A 23,668-nucleotide genomic window follows, 5' to 3' on the forward strand; every position below is an offset into this window, starting at 1 on the left:
CCCTCCCTTTCATTGATCACTAGCATTTGAAACTAAATTTATTTTTACATTTGTTCCCCCTATTATTTATTTTTATTCCATATGTTCTACTCATCTGTTGACAAGGTAGATAAAAAGAGCATCAGACACATGGTTTTCACAATCACACAGTCACATTGTGAAAGCTATATCATTATTCAATCATCCTCAAGAAACATGGCTACTGGAACACAGCTCTACAGTTTCAGGCAGTTCCCTCCAGGCTCTCCATTACATCTTGAAGAACAAGGTGATATCTAACTTAATGCGTAAGAATAACCTCCAGAATAATCTCTTGACTCTGTTTGGAATCTCTCAGCCATTGATACTTTGTCTCATTTCACTCTTCCCCCTTTTGGTCGAGAAGGTTTTCTCAATCCCTTGATGCTGAGTCTCAGCTCATTCTAGGATTTCTGTCTCATGTTGCCAGGAAGGTCCACACCCTGGGAGTCATGTCTCACGTAGACAGGGGGAGGATGGTGAGTTTGCTTGTTGTGTTGGCTGGAGAGGGAGGCCACATCTGAGCAACAAAAGAGGTTCTCTTGGAGGTGACTCTTAGTCCTAATTTTAAGTAGGCTTGACCTACCCTTTGTGGGGTTAAGTTTCATATGAACAAACCCCAAGACTGGGGGCTCAGCCTATAGCTTTTGTTGTCCACACTGCTTGTGAGAATATCAGGAATTCAACTTGGGGAAGTTGAATTTTATCTCATTCTCACCATTCCCCAAAGGGGACTTTGCGAATACTTTTTTACTCACTGATCAAATCACTCTGGATTTATCGGGGCATCACTCTGGACACACCAACAAAATCTCCTGTCCTAGTCAAGGTTCCATGTACTTATGGTGTTCAATTAGGCTGTCTACATAAGTTATATTAAGAAATGCCGTAGTCAAAATATAAATTTTGTACTAAATCAGCATTTTTTGCTTTAGTCTCACACATAAGTTGAAATTTTAAAATATTAATTACCATCTATTTTCAGGACCCTGCAGTAATGGCATTCCTTTGTTCTTCTTCATGCAAAAACATTTAAAACTGAGTTTTAAGTTTAAATTTATATAGTATTTTTGGTATAAAATTAGAATAAAGTTAATACGGTATAAATTGGTCATTCACTATATTGGGGACCAATTTTCTCTTCGGGTTTTCCCAATAACTATGAGTGACTCTTAAGTGCTACACACTTAGGTACTAATGATAAATGCTGAGGGGTTTGCTACCCTCAACCCCAGTTCAAAAATAGTCATCTGGGAGTGGGATAATAAGATTGTCTTTGAGGATTCTTGAATTAAACATGGCTTTTGTTTGTTTATTTTAGAAAAAAGAATGACTATTTTTTTCACATAGGCAGGTACTGGGAATCAAACGTGAGTCTCTGGCATGGCAGGCGAGAACTCTGCCTGCTGAGCCACCATGGCCCGCCCAAGACTGTCCTATCTTTAATTTTTCTTATGCCGAGTCTTTTCTCTATCATTGCTTATAATTATTGCTCATTTCACTATATTACCACTATGATAATCTAATGACTCTCTTCTTCTTTCTGTTTGCTTTTCTTAGCTCTTGTTTTCTATTGCTTTGCCCCTGTTTCCTAGTGCTTCCCTGGAAAAGGCCAGATTTTTTAGCCATTAGTCACTATTCAGAACTTCCAGCTGGAAAATTAGAAATTACGTATTGTTTAATCTTTAAGTTTTTAGTTCTATGTTGCTGTACTTGTTTGAAATTGTTGTGTACTCCAGAAAAGCCATATTCTTTAATCCTGATTCAATATTGCTGAATGGGATCTTTTCGATTAAGTGGTTTCTATGGAGATGTGTCTCTATCCATTCAAAATGGGTCACTCACTAGCGTCCTGTAAGAGAGAGAACCATTTTGGAAAAAGCTTAAGAGCTGATGCAGACAAGAGACCTTTAGAGATACAGGAGGGAAGCCTTTTGAAATAAGCTGGGAGAGAAAGGTAACAAATGTCATCATGTGCCCTCCCAGCTGACAAAGAAACACTGAACTTCATCGACCCTTTGAGTCAAGGTATCTTTCCCTGGATGCCTTAGTTTGGACATTCTTATGGCCTTCCTTGGAACTATAAACTTATGAATTAATAAATTCCCTTTATAAAAGCTGATCCATTTCTGGTATATTGCATTATGGTAGCATGAGCAAACTAAAACAATGGCTAATTTTATTGATGTTCACCATCCACAAGTTCTTCCCCCCCCATGCCCAGCAGTTTTTTCCCGTTTCCTTTTTAAAAATTAAATATTTTAGTTTGACCCATTCAAGATATTGAAGGCATCAAATAAATGTTCTCAATTGAGATTTGACTATATTGTGGATTGAAGTCTGTGTTTCTATAATAAAGTTGAAAATTTGAAAGAGGTGAATTAGTTCAATAAATTAAAATCCCCATCCTGTAGTCAGAAGATGTGCCTAATTTCTTTTCAAATATAAGGAATGAATTTTTTTAGTTAACATAAAAAAAAACATAAATCTAATTATTAAGATGTTTTCAATAAATAAAGTCTGATTTGGAGAACTTTATAATCTGATGAGTGACTGGAAATAAGCATTGGAAAATATGAATAGCTGTCTACCTGCTTTGTCTTTGGAGGTTCAGCATGTCTTTTTCACTTTAATGTACTTTCAAGGTCTAGTGACTGCCGTTAGTATTAAAAACATTTTTTATTTTCTAATTTAATTTAGAGGTGATAAATATTTTGCCCCCTTCCTGCCATGCCAGTTGAGAATATTATATACCCCAGAAAAGCCATGTTTTAATCTTGATTCAGTCTTGTGGGGACAGCTGTTTCTTTGAATCTCAATTCAATATTGTAGGACAGAAACTTTTGATTAGATTATCTCCAGGGAGATGTGATGCAACCAGTTGAAGGAGAGAGTCAGAAACGACAGAAACCCCAGAAATGATAGAGCCAAAGAAACTTCAGAGCAGAGCTGACAGAGGAGAGCCAACAGAGAGAGCTTGTTCTATACTTGAAGAACAGTTGCTTCAGAGAATAGAGATATGGGTGTTTGGAGATACTTGGAGCCTAGCAGACGTCACCATGAGATGTTAAACAAGCCAAAACCTGGAGAGAGCCAAAGGAAGCCAAGAGATGAAAGCTAGCCTTGGAGAAGAAACAAAGTAAGAAACCCCCACAGGAACAGAGGCTGAAAGCAGTTGCATCCAGGAGCAACAGACCAGCAGATGCCAGCCACGTGACTTTCTAGCTGACAGAGGTGCTCTAGATTTATTGGCCTTCCTGAATTAAGGTGTCTTTTCCTGGGTACCTATGTTTGGGCATTTTTATAGGCTTAGAACTATAAACTTATAACATATTAAATTCCCCCTTTTAAAAGCCATTGCATTTCTTGTATATCGCATTCTGCCATCTTGTAAACCAAACCCCCCATCCCAATCCAGAAATTTTGCAGTGTAAATTTGAATTTAATTTAAGTATAATTCTCACTAATCACTGTTTAACTTTTAGTTACTTGAAGTCGTTGAATCTGAGAAATAGAGGCATCAAATAAATGTTCTCAATTGAGATTTGACTATATTGTGGATTGAAGTCTGTGTTTCTATAATAAAGTTGAAAATTTGAAAGAGGTGAATTAGTTCAAATAAATTAAAATCCCCATCCTCTAGTAAGAAGATGTGCCTAATTTCTTTTCAGAATCCTCTAGTCAGAAGATGTGCCAGAGAGGTCTTTTTTTTCTGAATCGTTTGTTTACTATAGGATCCTATGTTAACTGTCTCTGACAGACTGCTTTAAATTTATGCCATCTCCAGGGTCCTGTTTCTTGCTGTGGAGAATGAATTCATGGAAGGAGAGAATATAGAAATGACTTGTCTATAAATATACCTTTACACTTTTTCTCCCAAGTTCCAACTCCTTATTTAACTTACTTTTCTCTCTACCTGGATGCCATATTACTTTCTTCACGCCTAAAGTTTTTAAAAACTGAACTCATTTACCATCATTCAAACTTATTTCTCCTGACTTTCCAGTTGAGGTTTATGTTGACACCATTGCACTTTTCACCCAGACTGAAAATTTTGGAATTCTGTTGAGTCTTCCATTTTTTATTTTATCCCATCTCTCATATTTAGCTGCCAATTCCTATGTACGTGTTTTTGATTCATTCTTTTTCTTTTCCTAAATGCCACAGCCTATCTCAGTCTTTATTACCTCTTACCTAGAGTATATTTGCCTATTACATGTTTCTTTATTAATATTGTTTCTCTACTTCAGTTTGTCTTATATATTACTGCTAGATTTGTCTTCCTAAAGCATGGTGCCTTTTTTTCTTTCATGTTTTCTTGTTGTAGCTGTAATAAATAACGTTAGTGGGACAGCTGGCAAAATTTGAATAATGTTTATAGATTATAGATTTGATAATAGTATTAAATCCATGTCAAATTTCTGATTTTGGCCATTGCACTGTGGTTATATAAAAGGCAATCCTATATTTAGAAAATATGACTGAATTACTTAGAGTGCACATCTAAAACTTACTCTCAAAAATTGAGGAAATCTCTCTCTAAGCCAACTCGGCAGATGAACTCACTGTCCTCCCCTCTATGTGGGACATGACTCCCAGGGGTGTAAATCTCCCTGGCAGCGTGGGACTTGACTCCCAGGGATGACCTGGGACCTGACATCATGGGAATGAGAAAGCCTTCTTGTTCAAAAGGGGAAAGAGAGAAAGGAGACAAAATAAAGTCTCAGTGGCTGAGAGATTGCAAACAATTGAGAAGGTTATCCTGGATTGCACATTATATAGATACCCTTTTTCAGTTTATGGTATATTAAGAGTGGCTAGAGGAAAATACTGAAACTATTGAACTGTGTCCCAGTAGCCTTAGTTCTTAAAGAAGACTGTATAACTATATATAGCTTTTATAATGTGGCTATGTAATTGTGAAAACCTTGTGTCTGATGCTCCTTTTATCCTAGGTATAGACAGATGAGTAAAAAAAAAAAAGAAGGATAATAAATAAATAATAGCAGGAGATAAGAGGTAAAAATTGGATAGATTGAAATACTAGTGGTCAGCGAGAAAGGGAGGGGCAAGGGGTATGAGATGTATGAGTTTATTCTTTTTTCTTTTTATTTCTTTTTCCGGAGTGATGCAAATGTTCTGAAAATGATCATGGTGATGAATGTACAACTTTGTAATGATATTGTGAGCCATTGATTGTATACAGTGTATGGACTGTATGTGTGAAGATTTCTCAATAAAAATATTTGAAAAAATATATATGTACATATCAAGAAAAAGAACAGTAGGATAAAACAGATGCAGGAAATATTAACTTTTAGGAAATGTGGGTGAAGTTTATATGTGTTAGGAGAATATGATAACCACTACACAACAAAAACCCACTGAAGTTTATATGTGAATTCTTTGTACGATTTTGTATAATCTCTGAGTTTGAAGTGATTTTGAAATAAAAAGTTTTAAAATTTCGTTAGGCATATGGAAAGTTTCATAGTGATTCTCTTAAGCAAGTGTACTAATGCGATCTTTTTACTTACTTATTTCACTCATGCATTTGTTACGCATCTTACTGTGTCTTAAAGGATGTAAAACAAATAAAGATATAGATAAATAAATTCAAGGTCTAAACAATGAAACAATCATTACTTGTATCTTCAAGTAGCATGATGATTTTGCTATAGCTTTGACTCTTGCGATGAGCTGGATGGACTCAAGATCCCTGACTATGGAGGGAATACTAAGGTGCTGAGTATTTGCCATCTTTCTGTCCACATAAATGTTAAAGTCACTCAAAATGATTTTCCAGTATGAGCCCAGGTGTGCTACTGATGGAGTCTTTTAAGATACCTGCCTTGATTTATCCTTTTTATTAAAGTGCGTAAAAGTTTATGTTGCTGAAGCCACATTCAGATAACTGAGGTATTGCTGTTTGTTTGTTTCTTTTTTTAAGCTTTCTAATGGTTCCAAAGGGAAACTAAAAATATTCCATTGTAGTATGTTGAGGATTAGGCCTTAATTGCTTACCTCAAGACAATGGCTTAAAGCAAAACTTCCGTAATTGAATGCTGGAAGATATTCTTATATTTCAATTTAACGGTTTCTCTTCTTGTCTGTGAATCTATTTTTGGTACAAGAATTTTCTGGAATTCTGAGTTATTCTTGTCCTACTAACCTCGGCCTGGTGGAGTCAGTTAACTATGTCCATAGTGTTGGTGGCTGTCTGCAGTTGTCACCTAATAAAGGCAGATTACTTTCAGTTTAATTCAGTTCAGCAAACTTTTAAGTTCTCACTAAGGACCAGACACTGATTTACCCTCTGAATTTGCAAAGCTGAGTGTGGCACAGTCTGATAGGGGAAATAGATACAGAATAAATGGAATACAAACTAACAAGTATGATCACAGACATAGATAGGACAAAGTTGGTGCTGTTATAAAGAATTATTATCTAGGAGTAGAAGAGGAAGCCAAAAGAGAAGAGGGCAATTAGGGTAAGAGAACTAAATTCTTATCTTTCATAGAAGGAAGTTGAATAAATTTCGAATTAGATAATCTGAATATAGTGGTATTTTCTCCCTTAAAGATGTTTTAAATATATTTCAATATCTTCTTTAGCCCTGTGGCTTTTTCTAAATTATCCTTAGCCTGATTAGGCCTGATTGTGTATTAACAAAAGCTAAATTAATCTTATACAGCACGTATCATCTGACAAGATTCAACAAGTTTTTATCTTTCTTAAAAGAATCCTATACTGTGTAAGGAACTGGACTCATGGCCTTATTAGACCAGAGAGGGCTTTATGGAGGCTTTATTTATATTAGACATCAAAGGATGATGGATAGAATTTAGAGATGTAGAGATGGGAATAGTAGATAAGTGGGCATTTTATCTCTAAGTAACTGAAAAAACAATTCAAAGTCAGACTTTACCAATAGTTCAATTGAGACAAGTGTCTCAGGCTGTATTTCTCTCAGTTCTTCTCTCTTCTGTGTGTTGATTTTATCCTCAAACTTTAGCAAGGTGGCTCAGCAATTCAGGATCACATACTTCCATGCAAGACAAAGACAACAAAACAATAGGCCTTTATTTTTTTCTCCCTGTGCTGTCTCTCAAATTTTTCTCTAAAGTCCCTATAGAATTTCCACTAGAGTTTCCTTGGTCCTAACTGGATCATGAGTCCATTATTTAACCCTAATAACTGTGCCTAAGAGAATGATATGTGATGATAGACTCTGACATGAGTTCTTAATTGGAAGGGCTCCAAGATTGCCGTAATTAGCTTGGTGACAACAGATTTGCAGATGTGTTTGGGGTGGTGTATTAGGATTCTCCAGAGAAACAGAACCGACAAGATATGGATATATATATAGAGAGAGAGAGAGAGAGAAATTTATTTTAGGAATTGACTCATGCAACTGTGGGATTGGCGAGTCCAAATTCCATAGGTCAGGTGCTTGGAACTGCCCATGAAGATAATGTTGAATTCCCCAGGAGAAGCTGGCTGGCTGAAATAGAGATAGAAATTCTTATTTCTGATGGCTGAAATCCTAACTCTTCTCATTCCTGAAGGCAGTCTACTGTGTTGATTGTAAAGTAATCAGCCATACTTACAATCAGCTGACTAATGATTTAAATCCATCTATGAAATACCCTCCCAGTAGCTCAGGCCAGTGCTTCTTGACCAAACAACTGGACACCATAACCTGGCCAAGTTGACACATGAAATTAACCCTCACAGGTGGATTTATTTTACTTTTTAAAGTAATTCTGTAGGATGTTCTTCCTTGGTGAGAGAATTCTAAAGAATGGTTGCTATATATATCTTTTATACTAAATATTGAGTGTCAACAATACAAAAGTAGTATAACTTTAAAGGTAAAAAAATAATGCAAATATTTCACCAGACCCTTTGGTTGGTAGAGGTGAGTAGCTTAAAAAGTATCACTTATGTTATCAAGCTATGTTAAGACAGTATTAAATTATCTAAAAGTAAAAAATTTGGTAATTTTTAATGACATTCACTTAAAAATAAAATCTTATTTTTTTTAATGTTACAATTGGTATATTAAAACAGTCATTCAAATCAATCAATCCATTGATGCAACTGAATCAGAGATGCATTTATATATAATGCTAGAAACTACATAGGCATCTAATACACACACTAACAGTATTTTATACTATGTGTTTAACAGAAAAACATATTATTTCAGGTTTTAAATCAAATTTAAATTGAACTAAAATTAAATGAAAAACTCAGTTCCTTGGTCAGTAGCCAAATATGGTTAGTGGCTACCATATTGAACAGTGTAGCTCTAGACTGTTTCTCAGTAACAAAATTAGAGTGATAATTCAAACTCTAAGTCCAATATGCTTGCCTCAACCCCTCACTGCTTCTCAAGCAACAAGCACTGGCTGCAAGGAGACATCTATGAGGCTTCATGAAGCCTCCCAAGTTCAAGGTATGTAAAGCAGAGTTGAGAGAGCCGATATAAGATCCATTTCTTTCCTCATCTTGTTCAAGTTTCCTTTATATTCTTGAGCATATCTTTTAGTTCTTTTTTTTTTCATTTTTTTTATTAATTAAAAAAAATTACAAGAAGCACAAACATTCCCAACACCTACACTCAGCAATTCACAATATCATCACATAGTTGCATATTCATCATCATGATCATTTCCCACACATTTGCATCAATTCAGAAAAGGACATAAAAAGACAACAGAAAAATAAAACAAAAACAGAAAAAAAAAATTTTACATACCATACCCCTTACCCCTCGCTTTCATTGATCACTGGCATTTCAAACTAAATTTATTTTAACATAAAATCTGATTTTTAATTCTTGAAAGATCCCTCCAGTATCAGTATGAAGTTAATTAGCCTTCCTAAATCCATATATTTAAGAATATTTATTTGGAGAAGAAAGAGGGGTAAAAAATGATTGTTTCCTGAATAGTCAAATTTCTTTTGTAGTTCAAGGCACCTCCCTTGTGCCTAGGACTGTACAAGCTAAGACTTGTGGGGCTTGATTCTATTTGGAGCCTACCCTGCATATGCACAGGTTAGGAGTCATCCAGAGATTTAGGTAGGGTTCATACACAGAATTTATGGCCCTCACTCTGTAGTGCACTCCTTTCTGGGATTCCTCACTTACCAGCTGCCATGGTTGCCTAAATCTTCCTCAGCCAGATCCTATATAAGTTTTATTCTCCCTGCATGGTACTAACTGGGAACTATTCTTCGGCAATAAACTGTAAAAAATGGGAGACTCACTGATTACTAGTCTCCTCTTCCAATGTTGGCTTTCTTCCCACAGTTGTTTGTAATAACATGATTGGAAACAATGTCCATCAATAGGAAATAGCAGGAATTTAATGTTAATTGTGTATCAAGACATTCCAATGAAAATTAGAAAATATTTTTAAAAGAATGATAATGAAAATATGATCTGTCAAAACTTGTGAGATACAGCTTACTCTGCACCTTGAGGAAAATTTGTAACCTTAAAATACTTATATTAGATAAGAAAATTGAAAATCACTGATCTAAATATCTACCTCAAGAAGTTAGGAAAAGGAAAAGCAAATTAAATCCAAAGATAGTAGAAGGAAAGAAATATTAAAGATAAAAGTGAAACTTATTGAAATAGAAAACATCTGGAAAAAGAATAACACTCAAAATTTGTTTTTTGAAAACACTTGATCAACTCCTTCCAAGACTGATCATGAAAAAAAGAAGGTTCACATTACCAATATTGGGAATGAAAAGGGGACAATAGTACAGATCCTGTAGCAATTAAAAAGAAAGTGACATTAAAGTACAATTTTTCCAGAGATTAAAAAGAGGGGGCATTTTGCAGCTTGTTTTATGAGGCTGCAAAAACCTAACAAGATACTAAACCTAAACGAGAATATTATAAGAAAGGAAATATTACAGGCAAATCTCTCAGATGATAACAGATATTAAGACCAGATCCAGTGACCTGTAAAATATATAAGGTATCACATTATGTACTGAGAACTTAAATTCCAGGAATGCAATTTTGATGTAATATTCAAAAATCTATATAATCCTTCATGTTAACAGAATAAAATAGAAAACTATATAAGCATTTCTGTAGGTGGGAAAAAGGCATTTGATATAATGCAGCTCTCATTCATGATAAACATTTGTAAAAGCTTAGCAAACTGGGAATTGAATTTCCTCAACCTGACTTTAAAAAATAGAGGACAGAACAAGCAAATACCATATATAACGGTGAACTATGAATACTTCTCTTCTGAAAGATCAGGAATGAGAAACAAAGATACTTGTTATCATCACTTTTTTCAACATCTGGAGGTCCTTATCTGAGCAATATGACGAGGAAAAGAAATAAAATGTGTAAACATAGCTACAGTAGAAATAAAACTCGTTATTTGCATTAATTCATCTTCCTATCTGCAAGTTCAGATTATAAGATTACTTGATGGGTACAGACTTTCACTGATTTAAACAGAACCTAAACAGTATGTAAATAGCTGGATCTACAGCCAGGTACATCCAGAAGATTTCCTAGAGAAGTAAAGAGATTAGAAAAAGCACCTTCATAAGAATGACTTAAAAAAAATTCTCTCTCAAATTCACTTCAAGTAAAAGTAGTGTCTTGCGTCAGAGAAAGTTTGGCCATTTGCAGCCAGGAAGCCAAGGTAGAGCAGGGTCAGAAGATAAAAGCTTAGCAATGAATGGTTGAACACTGAAAACATTTTTCCAAAGAAATAGGATTTAATATACACTGTAGGTAAAGCAGCCTATCATGGCTGCCTTTGGATTGAAAGTAGCTTATCAAGGCTGCCATAGGGTTTTTTTTTTTTAATTTTTATTAATAAAACCAATCAACATACAATCAATAAGAACATTCTTTTTTTCATCACATAGTTGTATATTCATCATCATGATCATTTCTTAGAACATTTGCATCAATTCAGAAAAACAAAAAGAAAACAAAAAAATTCATACATACCACACCCCTTACCCCTCCCTTTCATTGATCACTAGCATTTCAATCTACTATATTTATTTTAACATTTGTTCCCCCTATTATTTATTTATTTTTAATCCACATGTTTTACTCATCTGTCCATAGGTAGATAAAAGAAGCATCAGACACAAGGTTTTCACAATCACACAGTCACATTGTGAAAATTATATCATTATACAATCATCTTCAAGAAACATGGCTACTGGAACACAGCTCTACATTTTCAGGCAGTTCCCTCCAGCCTCTCTGTTATGCCTTAACTAAAAAGATGATATCTATTTAATGTGTAAGAATAACCTCATGACTCTGTTTGGAATCTCTCAGCCATTGACACTTTATTTTGTCTCATTTCACTCTTCCCCCTTTTGGTCAAGAAGATTTTCTCAATCCCTTGGTGCTGAGTCCCAGCTCATTCTAGGATTTCTGTTCCACGTTGCCAGGAAGGTCACACCCCTGGGAGTCATGTCCCATGTAGAGAGGGGGAGGGCAGTGAGTTTGCTTGGCATGTTGGCTGAGAGAGAGGCCACATCTGAGCAACAGAACAGGTTCTCTTGGGGGTGACTCTTAGACCTAATTTTAAGTAAACTTAGTCTGCCCTTTGCAGGGTTAAGTTTCATATGAACAAACCCCAAGATTGGGGGCTCAGCCTATTGCTTTGGTTGTCCACACTGTGAGAATATCAAGAATTGTCCACTTGAGGAAGTTGAATTTTCCCCCAGGGGGACTTTGCAAATACTTTTTTATTCACTGTTCAAATCCTTCTGAGATTTATCAAGGCATCACTCTGGACAAACCTACAAAATCTCATGCCCAACTCAAGGTTCCATGTACTTATGGTGTTCAATTAAGCTGTCCACATAAGTTATATTAGGAACTGCACTAGTCAAAATATGTTTTGTACCAAATAAACATTTTTTGCTTTAGTCTCACACAGAAGTTAAAGTTTTAAAATATTAATTACCTTCTGTTTTCAACACCCTGCAGTGTTGATATTCCTTTGTTCTTCCTCATGCAAAAACATTTTTAAATTTGTACATTTAGTCACTATCATTATACACTCTAGGCATTCCTAGATTATACCGTCTCAGTCTTTATCGTCTATCTTTCCTTCTGATTTCATTTGTGCCCCCAGGCTTCCTCCCTGTATCATTCTCACATTCAGCTTCATTCAGGGGTCTAACATTAATGTATTACAGTTAGGTAGTATTGTGCTATCCATTTCTGAATCTTTACAATCAGTCCCGTTGCACAATCTGTATCCCTTTAGTTCCAATTACCCAATATCTACCCTATTTCTATCTCCTAATGACTTCTGTTCTTAACCGAAATTATCCAAGTTCATTCTTTAGTTGCTCTTTCTTTTTTTTAGTGTGGGAACATATACACAACATAAACTTTCCCATCTCAGTCACTCCCAACTATACTATTCAGTGGGATTAATCACATTTACAATATTATGGTACCCTCACCACCTTCTCATACTAAAACTTTCTCACCTCCCCACACAGAACCCTATACCCATTGTGTATTATCTTCCCATTTGCCCTGGCAGCATGTACTTTAATTTCTGTTTCTAGGAGCTTGTATATTCTCGAGTATTTTCTTGTAGTTACCATGGGCTTAAATTTAACATCTTAAATCTATAACGATCTTTTTTACTTTAATTCTAACTTACTTTCAATAGTATGCACAAACTATGTTCCTTTATCCTTAGCCGTTCCTCCCTCACCCCACCTTTATGTAGTTCTTGTCACAAATTGCATACTTATACATTATGAGTTTGAAACTACTGATTTTTTTCATTATGTGTCCTAAGTTTGTCTTTTAGATCCTGTAAAGTAAAAAGTGGAGCTGCACACCAAAAATACAATAGTGCTGGCATTTATATTTACCCATGTCATGACCCTCACCAGAGATCTTTATTTCTTTATGTGGCTTTAACCTATTTATTGTCCTTTCCTTTCAACCTAAACAACTCTTTTTTTTTTTTTTACTATCACTCATCATAATTTTTTAAAGTTTATTCATTTTTATTGCAAAAGGAATATATTTTTTTGCCATAAATATTTTACATTACAGATAAAGTTAAAGCATCCCTTCTGCAGTGCTGTACATAGTTACATAGACCTTGCACAGTGAATCATTGTCCTGCAGAAGCTTTGCCCTTGACCACCTGCTCGCCAATTCCCAACCCTATATTCCCACCTGAGGGTAACATTGCTGTCAGTTTGGTGTAAGTAAACCCTTCCAGACTTTTTTTCTGTACATTCACATACAAATATACATATATTTGTACAGAACAGAAGGAATGATATGGGGTCATGCTCCTTTTTGTATAAATGGCATCATTATATATATATCATTCTGAAACATGCTTTTTTTTTGCATGGGCAGGCACCAGGAACTGAACCCGGGTCTCCAGCATGGCAGGCTGAAATGTGCTTTTTTAAACTTGACAATATTACCTGGAGATCTTCCCACCTTAGTGTATACATTTTTATAAATTTTTAGCCAATTTTACACATGATTAAAAAAATCAAATAATACAACAAGAGACATAAAAGCAGTAGTCCTTCTTCTTACCCTTCCTTCCTCTGGGTCCAACATTCAAGAAGGAACCACTTTCAGCAACTTCCGCTTTAAATTTAAAGAACTCTTTGGCTTCTCTCTTCTAGGGCCAGTCTAGTGGTGACAAACTCCCTCAGCTTTTGTTTATCTGAGAATGTCTTAATCTCTCCCTCATTTTTGAAAGACAGTTTTGCAAGATACAGAATTCTTGGTTGCTAATTTTTTTTTCCCGGCACTTATTAGATATATAATCCCACTGCTTTCTTACCTCCATCATTTCCAATAAGAAATCAGTATTTAATCTTAATCAGCCTCCCTTGTATGTAGCATATTGCTTCTCTCACAGTTTTCAAAATTCTCTCCTTATCTTTGGCATTGGGCAGTTTGATTATAACATGCCTTGGTGTGGGTCTGTTTAGGTTTATACTGTTTGGAGCTTCTTGAACATCTTGGATGTGTATATTCGTGCCATTTGTTTTTTTAGTTGGAAATTTCCAGCCATTGTTTCTTTGAATACTCTCTGTGCCCCGTTTTCTCGTTCTTCTCCTTCTAGGTCTCCTGCATCGCACGCATCTGTAGGCTTGAGTGTGTCCTGTAGGCTCCTCAGACTGTTCACTTTCCTTCATTCCTTTTCTTTCTGCTTCTCAGACAGAAACAATTGAAATAATTATTCTGTCATCAAGGTTACTAATTCTTTCTTCTGCAAGCCCCAATCTTCTATTGAATCCCTCTAGGGAATTTTGAATTTCCGTGCATGGTCTTTAGCTCTCTTTTGTTCCTTTTTATTATTTTCATCTCTCTATTGATACTTTCTTTGTATTCGTCTATCATTTTCCTGGTATCCTTTAGTCTTTCTCCATGGTTTCCTTTAGCTCTTTGAGCAAAAGTCTTTGCCTGGTATGCCTCAGATCAAGTCTTCCCCATTGATGGTTTTTAATGCTTTAATTTTCTCCTTTCCCTGCTCATTACTTCCTGTTTCTTTGTATGTTTTATAATCTTGTGTTAAAACCTGGACATTTTAATATTTTAATGTGTTATCACTGGGACTTAGACTCTGAGATGAGTTTAGTCTCTGAGGTATCTGTTCTTTCTGTTACTAACCAGCTAGTGTTATAACAGAGCTTTCCTTGAATGCTGGGAGCTTATTTTAAAAACAAACAAAAAAAGAAACAAAAGACAACTTTCCTAGTCTTTGCAAATTGACCTGTGCAAGGGCTCTCTGTCAGGGTTTAGCAATACAGTGAGTTTAGAGAATAGCTCCAGGCCAACACTTAGGGGTCTCCCTGACCCCTTCTGCCCCTGTGTCTCATCTCAGCATGTATATATGGCCCTATGAATTCCCCCTTTTCCATGGATACAAATATCCCCTCTTCTCTAGGAAACAGTTTCCTCATGGTGCCAGGCACTGCACTGTGTATTCTACAGCCTGCAATCCCTTGTCCCAGGCACCCATTTGACTGCTCTCCCACAGCATTCTGTAGGAGAGCTCTGTGAACTGCATTCCATACATTTGGCAAGTTCTGGGATGGCAGGTCTCTCTGGCCACCACCAGACAAACTGGGCTAGACATATATGCTACCAGTATGTGCACAGAAGTTAATCTGTCCCCCCCCAGAAAAGAGTACAATGGGAGTGTAGGCCAGCTCCATGCAGAGCCTGGGAGGGGTTAAGGGAGGAACAAGCCAGGGAGCAAGGAGAACCTACCACTTTTAAGTAGCCTTTTTCTTTTCTCTTCTCTTTTCTTTTTTCTGTAATAACTGCCAGTTGTATTCCTGTTGCTCAGAGATCTAGGGGTAATTTGAGGTTTACATTTCTTTGTTTATAGTTCTTTCATCAAGAGTTTAAGTGCCATCAGATAAGTCCTGAAATGCAGAGGACCCAGCCTCTCTCTAGAACATCAACTAGATCCATCCCCCATCCCAAATTATCAACAGTCCCTTCCAACATGAAAAACTTAGAATGGGCATAGCCCAAATACCCCTATAGAGTGGGAGAAAGATCAAAGTTAATGGTGGAATTATATAGAGAAGGTAGGGTTTAACAAACAAGTATGATTGCTTAATCGTTATATTGATATTTTTTTAGTCTCCAGTGTCTTAGAGCAGCTAGAAGTAAAAATCTAAACTTGTGGAATTGTAACCCAGACCAAACTCTGAAATCTGTTCTACAACTAATTGTTATGATGTGCTTTGAAATTGCTTTTTTGTATAAAAGTTATTTTTCAAAAGAAAGAAAAACCAAAAAAAAAAGAATTGTGTTTTGTAGGATGTTGGTTTGAAGATTGATTTCAAGATCTTCTTTGGTAATTTAAGTATGTAAAGTATGCAGGAAGTATTTTTGTTAAAGAAAAACAGTACTTTTTCCCCTAAAGTAAAATAACTGATTATAGCAGAATGAGAAACAGAAATGTATAGGACAAAATGAATGGATATACAAAGTTGCAAAAGTCTTGTTGGAGGCAAATGTTGTTGGTTGTGGTTAAGGTTGGCTAAGATTTTATAGTTGTATAAGATTTTTAATAGTTTTCTTATCAAATGTATCTTCATGCAAAACAAGAATTTGATTTTCATTCTGATAAAAAAAATGATAATTTTTCTTAGATTATTTGTTTGCTCTTAGAAACTATAAGAGGCTTGTAACCATCTGAGTCATCTGCCTAGATGACAAAGATTCTGTCTTACCAGACCAAAATACTTATTGATATGTATGTTGACTGTCTCCTTCCTTATTGTTTTAGACAATGCCTCCTCACTTTTGAAAAAAAAAAGTCTTTCCTGCCCACGAGAAATGCTAAAGGGAGTCCTTTAGGTTTAAATAAAAAATGATAGTGGACAGTAGCTCAGAGCCATAAGAAGCAATAAAGAAGATTGGTATAAATAAAACCTGTTATTGAACTTTTGGATTTTAACTGCTGCCCCTACCTCCTTAACGATGTAATAGCCAAATGTGTAAAATAATGTTTTTGATCTATGTTAGTGTGCATAAAATATATAAAGATGTAATCTGAGACAGAAATAATGCAGGCATACCATGAAGATAATGCAGGTTTGCTCCAGACCACCGCAGTAAAGCTAGTCATAGATTTTTTGGTTTACCAGTGCATATCACAGTTATGTTTGTACTATACTGTAGTCTATTAAGTGGGCAAAAGCATTGTGTCAAAAAACCCCAATGTATATACTTTAATTAAAATGTATTACAGACATAAAGTGAACAAATGCTGTATGAAAAATGTAACTGATAGATTTGCTTGATGAGCATTGCCACAAACCTTCCATTTGTAAAAAACCAGTGTCTGCGAAATGCAATAAAGCTTAAAAAAATTTTTTCTTTTTAAAATCATGTTAACTTATCTATTTACTTTCAAACTTTTATGTGACCTTGCTTAAATAAAGAACAAAAAAAGAAAAGAGTTTACATGCCCTCATTAACCCTTTCTTATAAGCTGGTTGTAAATTATTTGATTGACTCTTACTTATTAAAAAAACTTTTATTTCTTTATGCGTGTGTGTGACATAAGTAATATGTTCATTAAAAATACATATGAGAAAAAAAACCAAAAACTCACACCATATAGAAATAAGCAGTCACATTATTGATATGTGTGCATGTGTGTGTATATATATATATAATGCACATACAAACACAGTTTGAATCCTATATATGTAGGGTGATAATCACTATGATGTTTTGTAAGCTGTTGTTTTATTTTACAATATGAATAAACATTTTTCAATGTATATGTATATGTGTGAAATTACCCAAAAGAAAAACAGACTTGGACAATGAGTCAAAATACAAAATCCAACAAGATGCTGATAAGAAGGAAACTACTTAAAACAAATTGCTGCCAGAAGATTACAAGTAAAACGGATGTCAAAATACATCAGAAAATACTAACAAAAAGAAAACACGTCAGATTTCACTATGAGATAAAAAATAATTCAAGGCCTAAAGCACACAGGATAAGGACGGCAGCATGAATGTCTTTGCTTCCAATGCGTCATCACAAACTTTACTCCTCTTATCTCTTCCCTAAGTCTTTCGAACTCATCTGCTCCTCATATATCATTTCTTCAGGGTCCAAATGCCTAATGGGAGTATCCTCTTAAATCCCTGGTGAGGTTGAGCTAGCCCTTCTCTAAGGTTTTTTTCTCTGCTTTCTGGCTCATACCTTCTCCATAATGTTGAGGGTTTCCTTCTGCCTTCTGTGGTGCATCTTCCAAAGGGCAGTCTTCTGCAACCTTTGGCATGTTCTGTGTCTTTCCTTCATTTTCTTTGCAAAATTGTTGCATGTTGAGTGTTTTTCCTTTTTGAACAAATTAATCCTGCAGGAATCCAGGTGATTTTCCTTCTTCTTCCCTCACCTCAATTTGTGGCATGCCCAAAAGACCAAGAGTCTTAAAGAGATCCAGAGCATTTTCTCTTTCTCCAGCAATAGAAAACTGCTATGGGGAAACAGGCCCTGGGCTATAAAAACTTCTGCACACATCAACTCCAGGTCACATGAAACTGCCTAACCTTTTTCTTTCTTTTCTTTCTTTTTTTTTTTTTTTTGGAATTTTAGATAATTTAATTTAATTCAAACTTGTGTTTAAAAAATTGCACAAGTAGAATGTCATTTTCCTTCCTTGTTTCAATCCATCTACATTGTCGTATTTATTAGCATAAAGTTTTTCATAGTATCCTGTCATTACTTCCTTTATTTCTGTGAGATCAATGGTTATGTCTCCTCTTCCATTTCTGATCTTATTTATTTGCATCCTCTCTCTCCTTCTTTTTGTCAATCTTGTTAAGGGTCCATCAATCTTGTTGATTTTCTCATAGAACCAACTTCTGGTTTTGTTACTTTTCTCAGTTGTTTTCATGTTCTCAATTTATTTCTGCTCTAATCTTCATTATTTCTTTCCTTTTGCTTGCCCTGGGGTTAGTTTGTTGTTCTTTCTCTACCTCTTCCAAGTAGGCAGTTAATTCCTTGATTTTTGCCCTTTCTTCTTTTTTGATATAGGCATTTAGGGCAATAAATTTCCCTCTTAGCACTGCTTTTGCTGCATCCCATAAGTTTTGATATGTTGTGTTTTCATTTTCATTTGCCTTGAGATATTTACTGATTTCTCTTGTAATTTCTTCCTTGACCCACTGGCTGTTTAAGAGTGTGTTGTTGAGCCTCCACCTATTTGTGAATTTTCTGGCATTCTGCCTATTATTGATTTCCAACTTCATTCCTTTATAATCTGAGGAAGTGTTTAGTATGATTTAAATCTTTTTCATTTATTGAGGCTTGCTTTGTGACCCAGCATATGGCCTATCCTTGAGAATGATCCATGAGCACTTGAAAAAAAGATGTATCCTGCTGTTGTGAGGTGTAATGTTCTATAAATGTCTGTTAAGTCTAGCTCATTTATTGTATTATTCAAATTTTCTGTTCCTTATTGATACTCTGTCTAGATGATCTGTCCATTGATGAGAGTGTGGCATTGAAGTCTCCAACCATTATGGTAGACGTGTCAATTTCTGTTTTCAGTGTTTGCCTCATGTATTTTGGAGCATTCTGGCTTGGTGCATAAATATTTATGATTGTTGTATCTTCTTGTTTAATTGTTCCTTTTATTAATACATAATGTCCTCCTTTGTCTCTTTTAACTGTTTTGCATTTGAAGTCTAATTTGTTGGATATTAGTATAGCTACTTCTAGTCTTTTCTGATTGTTATTTGCATGAAATATCTTTTCCAAACCTTTCACTTTCAACCTGTGTTTATCCTTGGGCCTAAGATGTGTTTCCTGTAGGCAGCTTATAGATGGGTCCTGTTTTTTAATCCATTCTGCCAGTCTTTGTCTTTTGATTGTAGAGTTTAATCCATTAGCATTTAGTGTTATTACTGTATGGGTAGTACTTTTTTTTACCATTTTGCCTTTTGGATTTTATATGTCATATCTAATTTTTCTTCTTTTTGCCTTTACTGATAGTCTTCATTTCTACACTCTTCTCCACACCTTTCTTCTGCCTTTTTGTTTCTGCCTCTAGTGCTCCCTTTAGTATTTCTTGCAGAGCTGGTGTCTTGGTCACAAATTCTCTCAGTGATTTTTTGTCTGAAAATGTTTTAATTTCCCCCTCATTTTTGAAGGACAGTTTTGCTGGATATAGAATTCTTGGTTGGCAGTTTTTCTCTTTTAGTAATTTAAATATATCATCCCACTGTCTTCTTTCCTCCATGGTTTCTGCTGAGAAATATATGCATAGTCTTATTGGGCTTCCATTGTATATGATGGATTGCTTTTTTTTTGCTGCTTTCAAGATTCTCTCTTTCTCTTTGACCTCTTACATTCTGATTAGTAAGTGTCTTGGAGTACGTCTGTGTGGATCTATTCTCTTTGAGGTACACTGCACTTCTTGGATCTGTAATTTTAAGTCTTTCATAAGATTTTGGAAATTTTCAGTGGTAATTTTCTCTATTTTCCCTTCTGTTCTTCTGGGACACCCACAACAGGAAAAATTCCTCCTTTTCCTTTCTCTTCTCCTTCTGGGACACCCACAGCATGTATATTCGTATGCTTCATATTGTCATTCAGTTCCCTGAGTCCCTGCTCATTGTTTTTCCATTCTGTTCCCTATATTTTCTTTTGCTTGTCAGATTTCAGATGTTCCGTCCTCCAGTTCACTAATCCTGTCTTCTGCCTCTTGAAATCTAACATTGTAGGTTTCCATTGTTTTTTCATCTCTTCTACTGTGCCTTTCATTCCCATAAGTTCTGTGATTTGTTTTCTCAAACTTTCAATTTCTTCTTTTTGTTCATTCCTTCTAGCCTTTTTCTTGATCAGCAGTCACCCTATTACTGTAGTCTTTAACTGTTTTCTAGAGCTTTGATGAAAATTTTTTTGCCAGTTCTTGCTGGTTGTTCAAAGTTTCTGCAGGAGGATAGAGCTCTGAAGCCTGTCACTCTGTCATAATCATCCATCATAATTTTTAAAACTTCCCATAGAGATAAGATATTTTTACAACAATAATAGCATAATGTAAAAAAAAAAAGGAGCATTCAGAGAACAGTGAAAGGTCCCTTAGATATTAAAAATATGGTAAAAGAAATAAGTTCTCAGGAAAAGGTTTAGAAGTTAAATAACAGATCTCTCAAATGAACAGAAAGAGATGGAAGAAAATAATTCCCAAACCAAATTCTTAACTAAGTTTAGGAACAGAAAAAAAGCATTTGCAGATATGCATGATTTAAAGTACCCTTTCTCAAGTAACTGCCAGAGAGTGTGCTCCATCAAAGTAAGGAGTAAGTAGAAAAAAGGGAAGATATGAAGATATAGGAAATATTATACCCATTTTAGGAGAGAAGTACAGAGAATCACCAGAATGATAGTGAAGGAACTTCCCAGAATGAAGACTATAGGCAACAAATCCAGAGTCTGGGTAAAACTTCCTCAGGAAGATGAAATTAAAAAAATGATGCATGTGAATGCCTTGGGGAAAGATCTAGACCAAGGATCAGCAATCTGGCCCACTGCCCATTTTTGTAAATGAAGTTTTATTGGAACCCAGCTATATCTATTCATTTATGTATTGTCTGTGGCTACTTTTGCACTCCAAAGCAGCATTGAGTGGTTGCAACAGAGACAATGTAGCCTGCAAAGTCTAAACTGTTAGAAAGTCATACCTGAAAGATAATAAGCACTCACTCAGTTGTGGAGAAGAAAAGAATTTATTCACAATCTTGCAAGAATGGGTGCATAACCAAAATCTGGTGGCTGGTGCACCAAGCAATAGAATGCCACAGGTATTGTACCCTAAGCTTAGTATGCAGGTCCCTCCCCTGTTTCTCCATTGATTGGATACTCCAGGGGTTACAGCCTATCAGATAGTTTAATTCAAATTTCCCGCCAAAGGTTCCCTCTTTTGATTAAGCTTTACATTTCAGTGACCCTGACCATTACTTATTTAAGCTTGTTTTTACCTATAAAAGGATTTGGCGCCAATTCTAGTTTTGCATCAGAGGCCCTCCCTTTTCCCTGCCTGCAAGACCAGTCTGAGCTGTTTTGCAGCCATTTGTTTATTTAGTTCTATTCCTCTCATCCTGCGCCATCTTGTGTGAAAGCTAAAAATTTTATTGTTACAAAACTATTTATTGTTTGGGAAAGGGAAAGTTTGCCAAACCTTGATCTAGATCATTGTTTCTAGACGATTGACAGAGATCTTGGGGTTGGGTTAGTTTTGTGTAAATAGGAAATTAAGTAAATTAAAAAAAAATGTATAATTGCTCAAACAGAAATTGGTGAGGAAAGGAAAAGTAGCCGTGATTTACTGCATGCTTAGTTATGAATATATTTTCATGATTGTAATAATATAAAAGTGGAATATTGAGCTGACCAAAATTATTCTACAAGCGCACTGAGAAGGTGGGAAGAATGCACGTGTGCGGTGAGGACAGGATGAGGAAAGAATTTCATCTGCGTCTTCTGTAGTGGGAGTCGGTAGATAAGGCCCGAAACTGAAAACCAAAGAAGAAACATGGTGAGACGTTCAAGATAATCAGATAAAAGTGAAAGTTGATTCCTCTGGGAAGGGATGAGAGACACGAACTTCTATTTATTATTATTATTATTATTTTTTGTATAAACAAGCCCTTTGTAGACCTTTTTTAACTGATAAAAAAAAATTTTTGAAGAAAACTTCCCACAACATTGGGAGGGGAAAAAAGAAACTCTTTTGTAAGGTCAGCAAATACCTAATATTCTTGTTGCCCCCTTCACTTCTCATTTCCATGGATATCACTAATCATCACTATCTTATTTCTTGCTGAGTCAGGGTATGGTCTCAAAATCTTCAGAATAATGATCCATTAGTAAGAATGGTTCCTGTTCATGAAACCAGTTGCCTGTCTCTGACATAGCTATATAAAAACATCCATTTGGCACATTCTTACTTGGTTCACAGACATTCCCACTAAAAAGCACACTGCTAAAGTACATTATTTGACTCAGCATTTGACTTCACTAGATGAGTCCTGAAGTGGCTGAATTTTAAAATGCTATCTATTCTTAATATCAGTTCTACTTAACACAAACATGGAAAGACATAGTTGTTTCTCAGTAAGTATTCTTAGTTATAGGATGATATAATAGTAAGCTGTCAGTGTCCATGCTAGATCTAACATATAATAGGTCTGGTAAGTCGTTTGAATAAATTAACTCTTGTGTAATCAACAACTTTTTGAAAAGTTTTCTTGAGGTACAGAAGAAATCACCCCTCACACAAGCCAAAAAATTATTCCATAGCTTTCTCAACTCTTCATCAGCTAAACAGAGTTAGTAGTTCTGAATGATTTTGACTTCTGAATTAAAGTAGTTTTCCCTTTTTTTTCTAATTCTCAATAGGATCTTTCCAATTAAAGATGTACCCCTGGAGACTGATGATGACCTTGCTGATTGGCTCTATCAAAGATTTATTGAAAAAGAGGATCTCTTATCACATTTTTATAAAACAGGTACACAGTGTCCTTTCATGTTCCTGAAGTTACTGCTAGTTCCAAAGTTGTACTTTAGATGATAAAACCATTTTTTGAGTCTTCAAATGTCCTAAGGAATCAAAGTATGTCTATATTTAAGAATTTCCGCTTAGACTTTTTATAAAGACTATTCACATCTATTCCACTGTTACTTCATCAGTCAGTGCACAAAGATCAAATGCTGGGTATAATATTATACCCAGACAAATGGATCTAATTCAAGCGAATATACAGGAATACAGTATGTAAAAGACTACAATTATGCATACACAATTAATTATATGTGGTGTTTTATGAAATATCAGATAACAATGTTTTGGCGATTTTTACATGCTTATTCTTTTTTTTACACATTGGGGTAAAGTTCTCTTTTTAAGTTTTCACAATGCAACCTTTACTTTCTTCTCCTGGGGAAGAAAAAGTCTTTCTGTCCCATATTCCTTCCATTCTTAAGATTCTCAACAATCAATTAAAACTATGATTCAGTGAAAAAGACATAAAAAGGGGAGGAGGAGAGAGGGAAGAAGAAGGGAAATTAGAAAAGAAGGAAAC

General features: G+C 35.3%; 1 protein-coding gene and 1 pseudogene across 1 annotated transcript in view; one reads left to right on the top strand and one right to left on the bottom strand.

Annotated features, from left to right (window-relative positions):
- Positions 1-23,668, top strand: part of LPGAT1 (lysophosphatidylglycerol acyltransferase 1) — a 101,547-nt gene that overhangs the window by 71,709 nt on the left and 6,170 nt on the right. The window contains 1 exon segment of the mRNA XM_077157749.1: positions 22,986-23,095. Within this exon segment, the coding sequence (XP_077013864.1) occupies positions 22,986-23,095 (110 nt within the window).
- On the bottom strand, positions 17,554-17,904 carry LOC143681036 (transcription elongation factor A protein-like 8; annotated as a pseudogene).

This window comes from Tamandua tetradactyla, chromosome 4 (assembly GCF_023851605.1).
Source record: "Tamandua tetradactyla isolate mTamTet1 chromosome 4, mTamTet1.pri, whole genome shotgun sequence".
Lineage (NCBI taxonomy): Eukaryota > Metazoa > Chordata > Mammalia > Pilosa > Myrmecophagidae > Tamandua > Tamandua tetradactyla.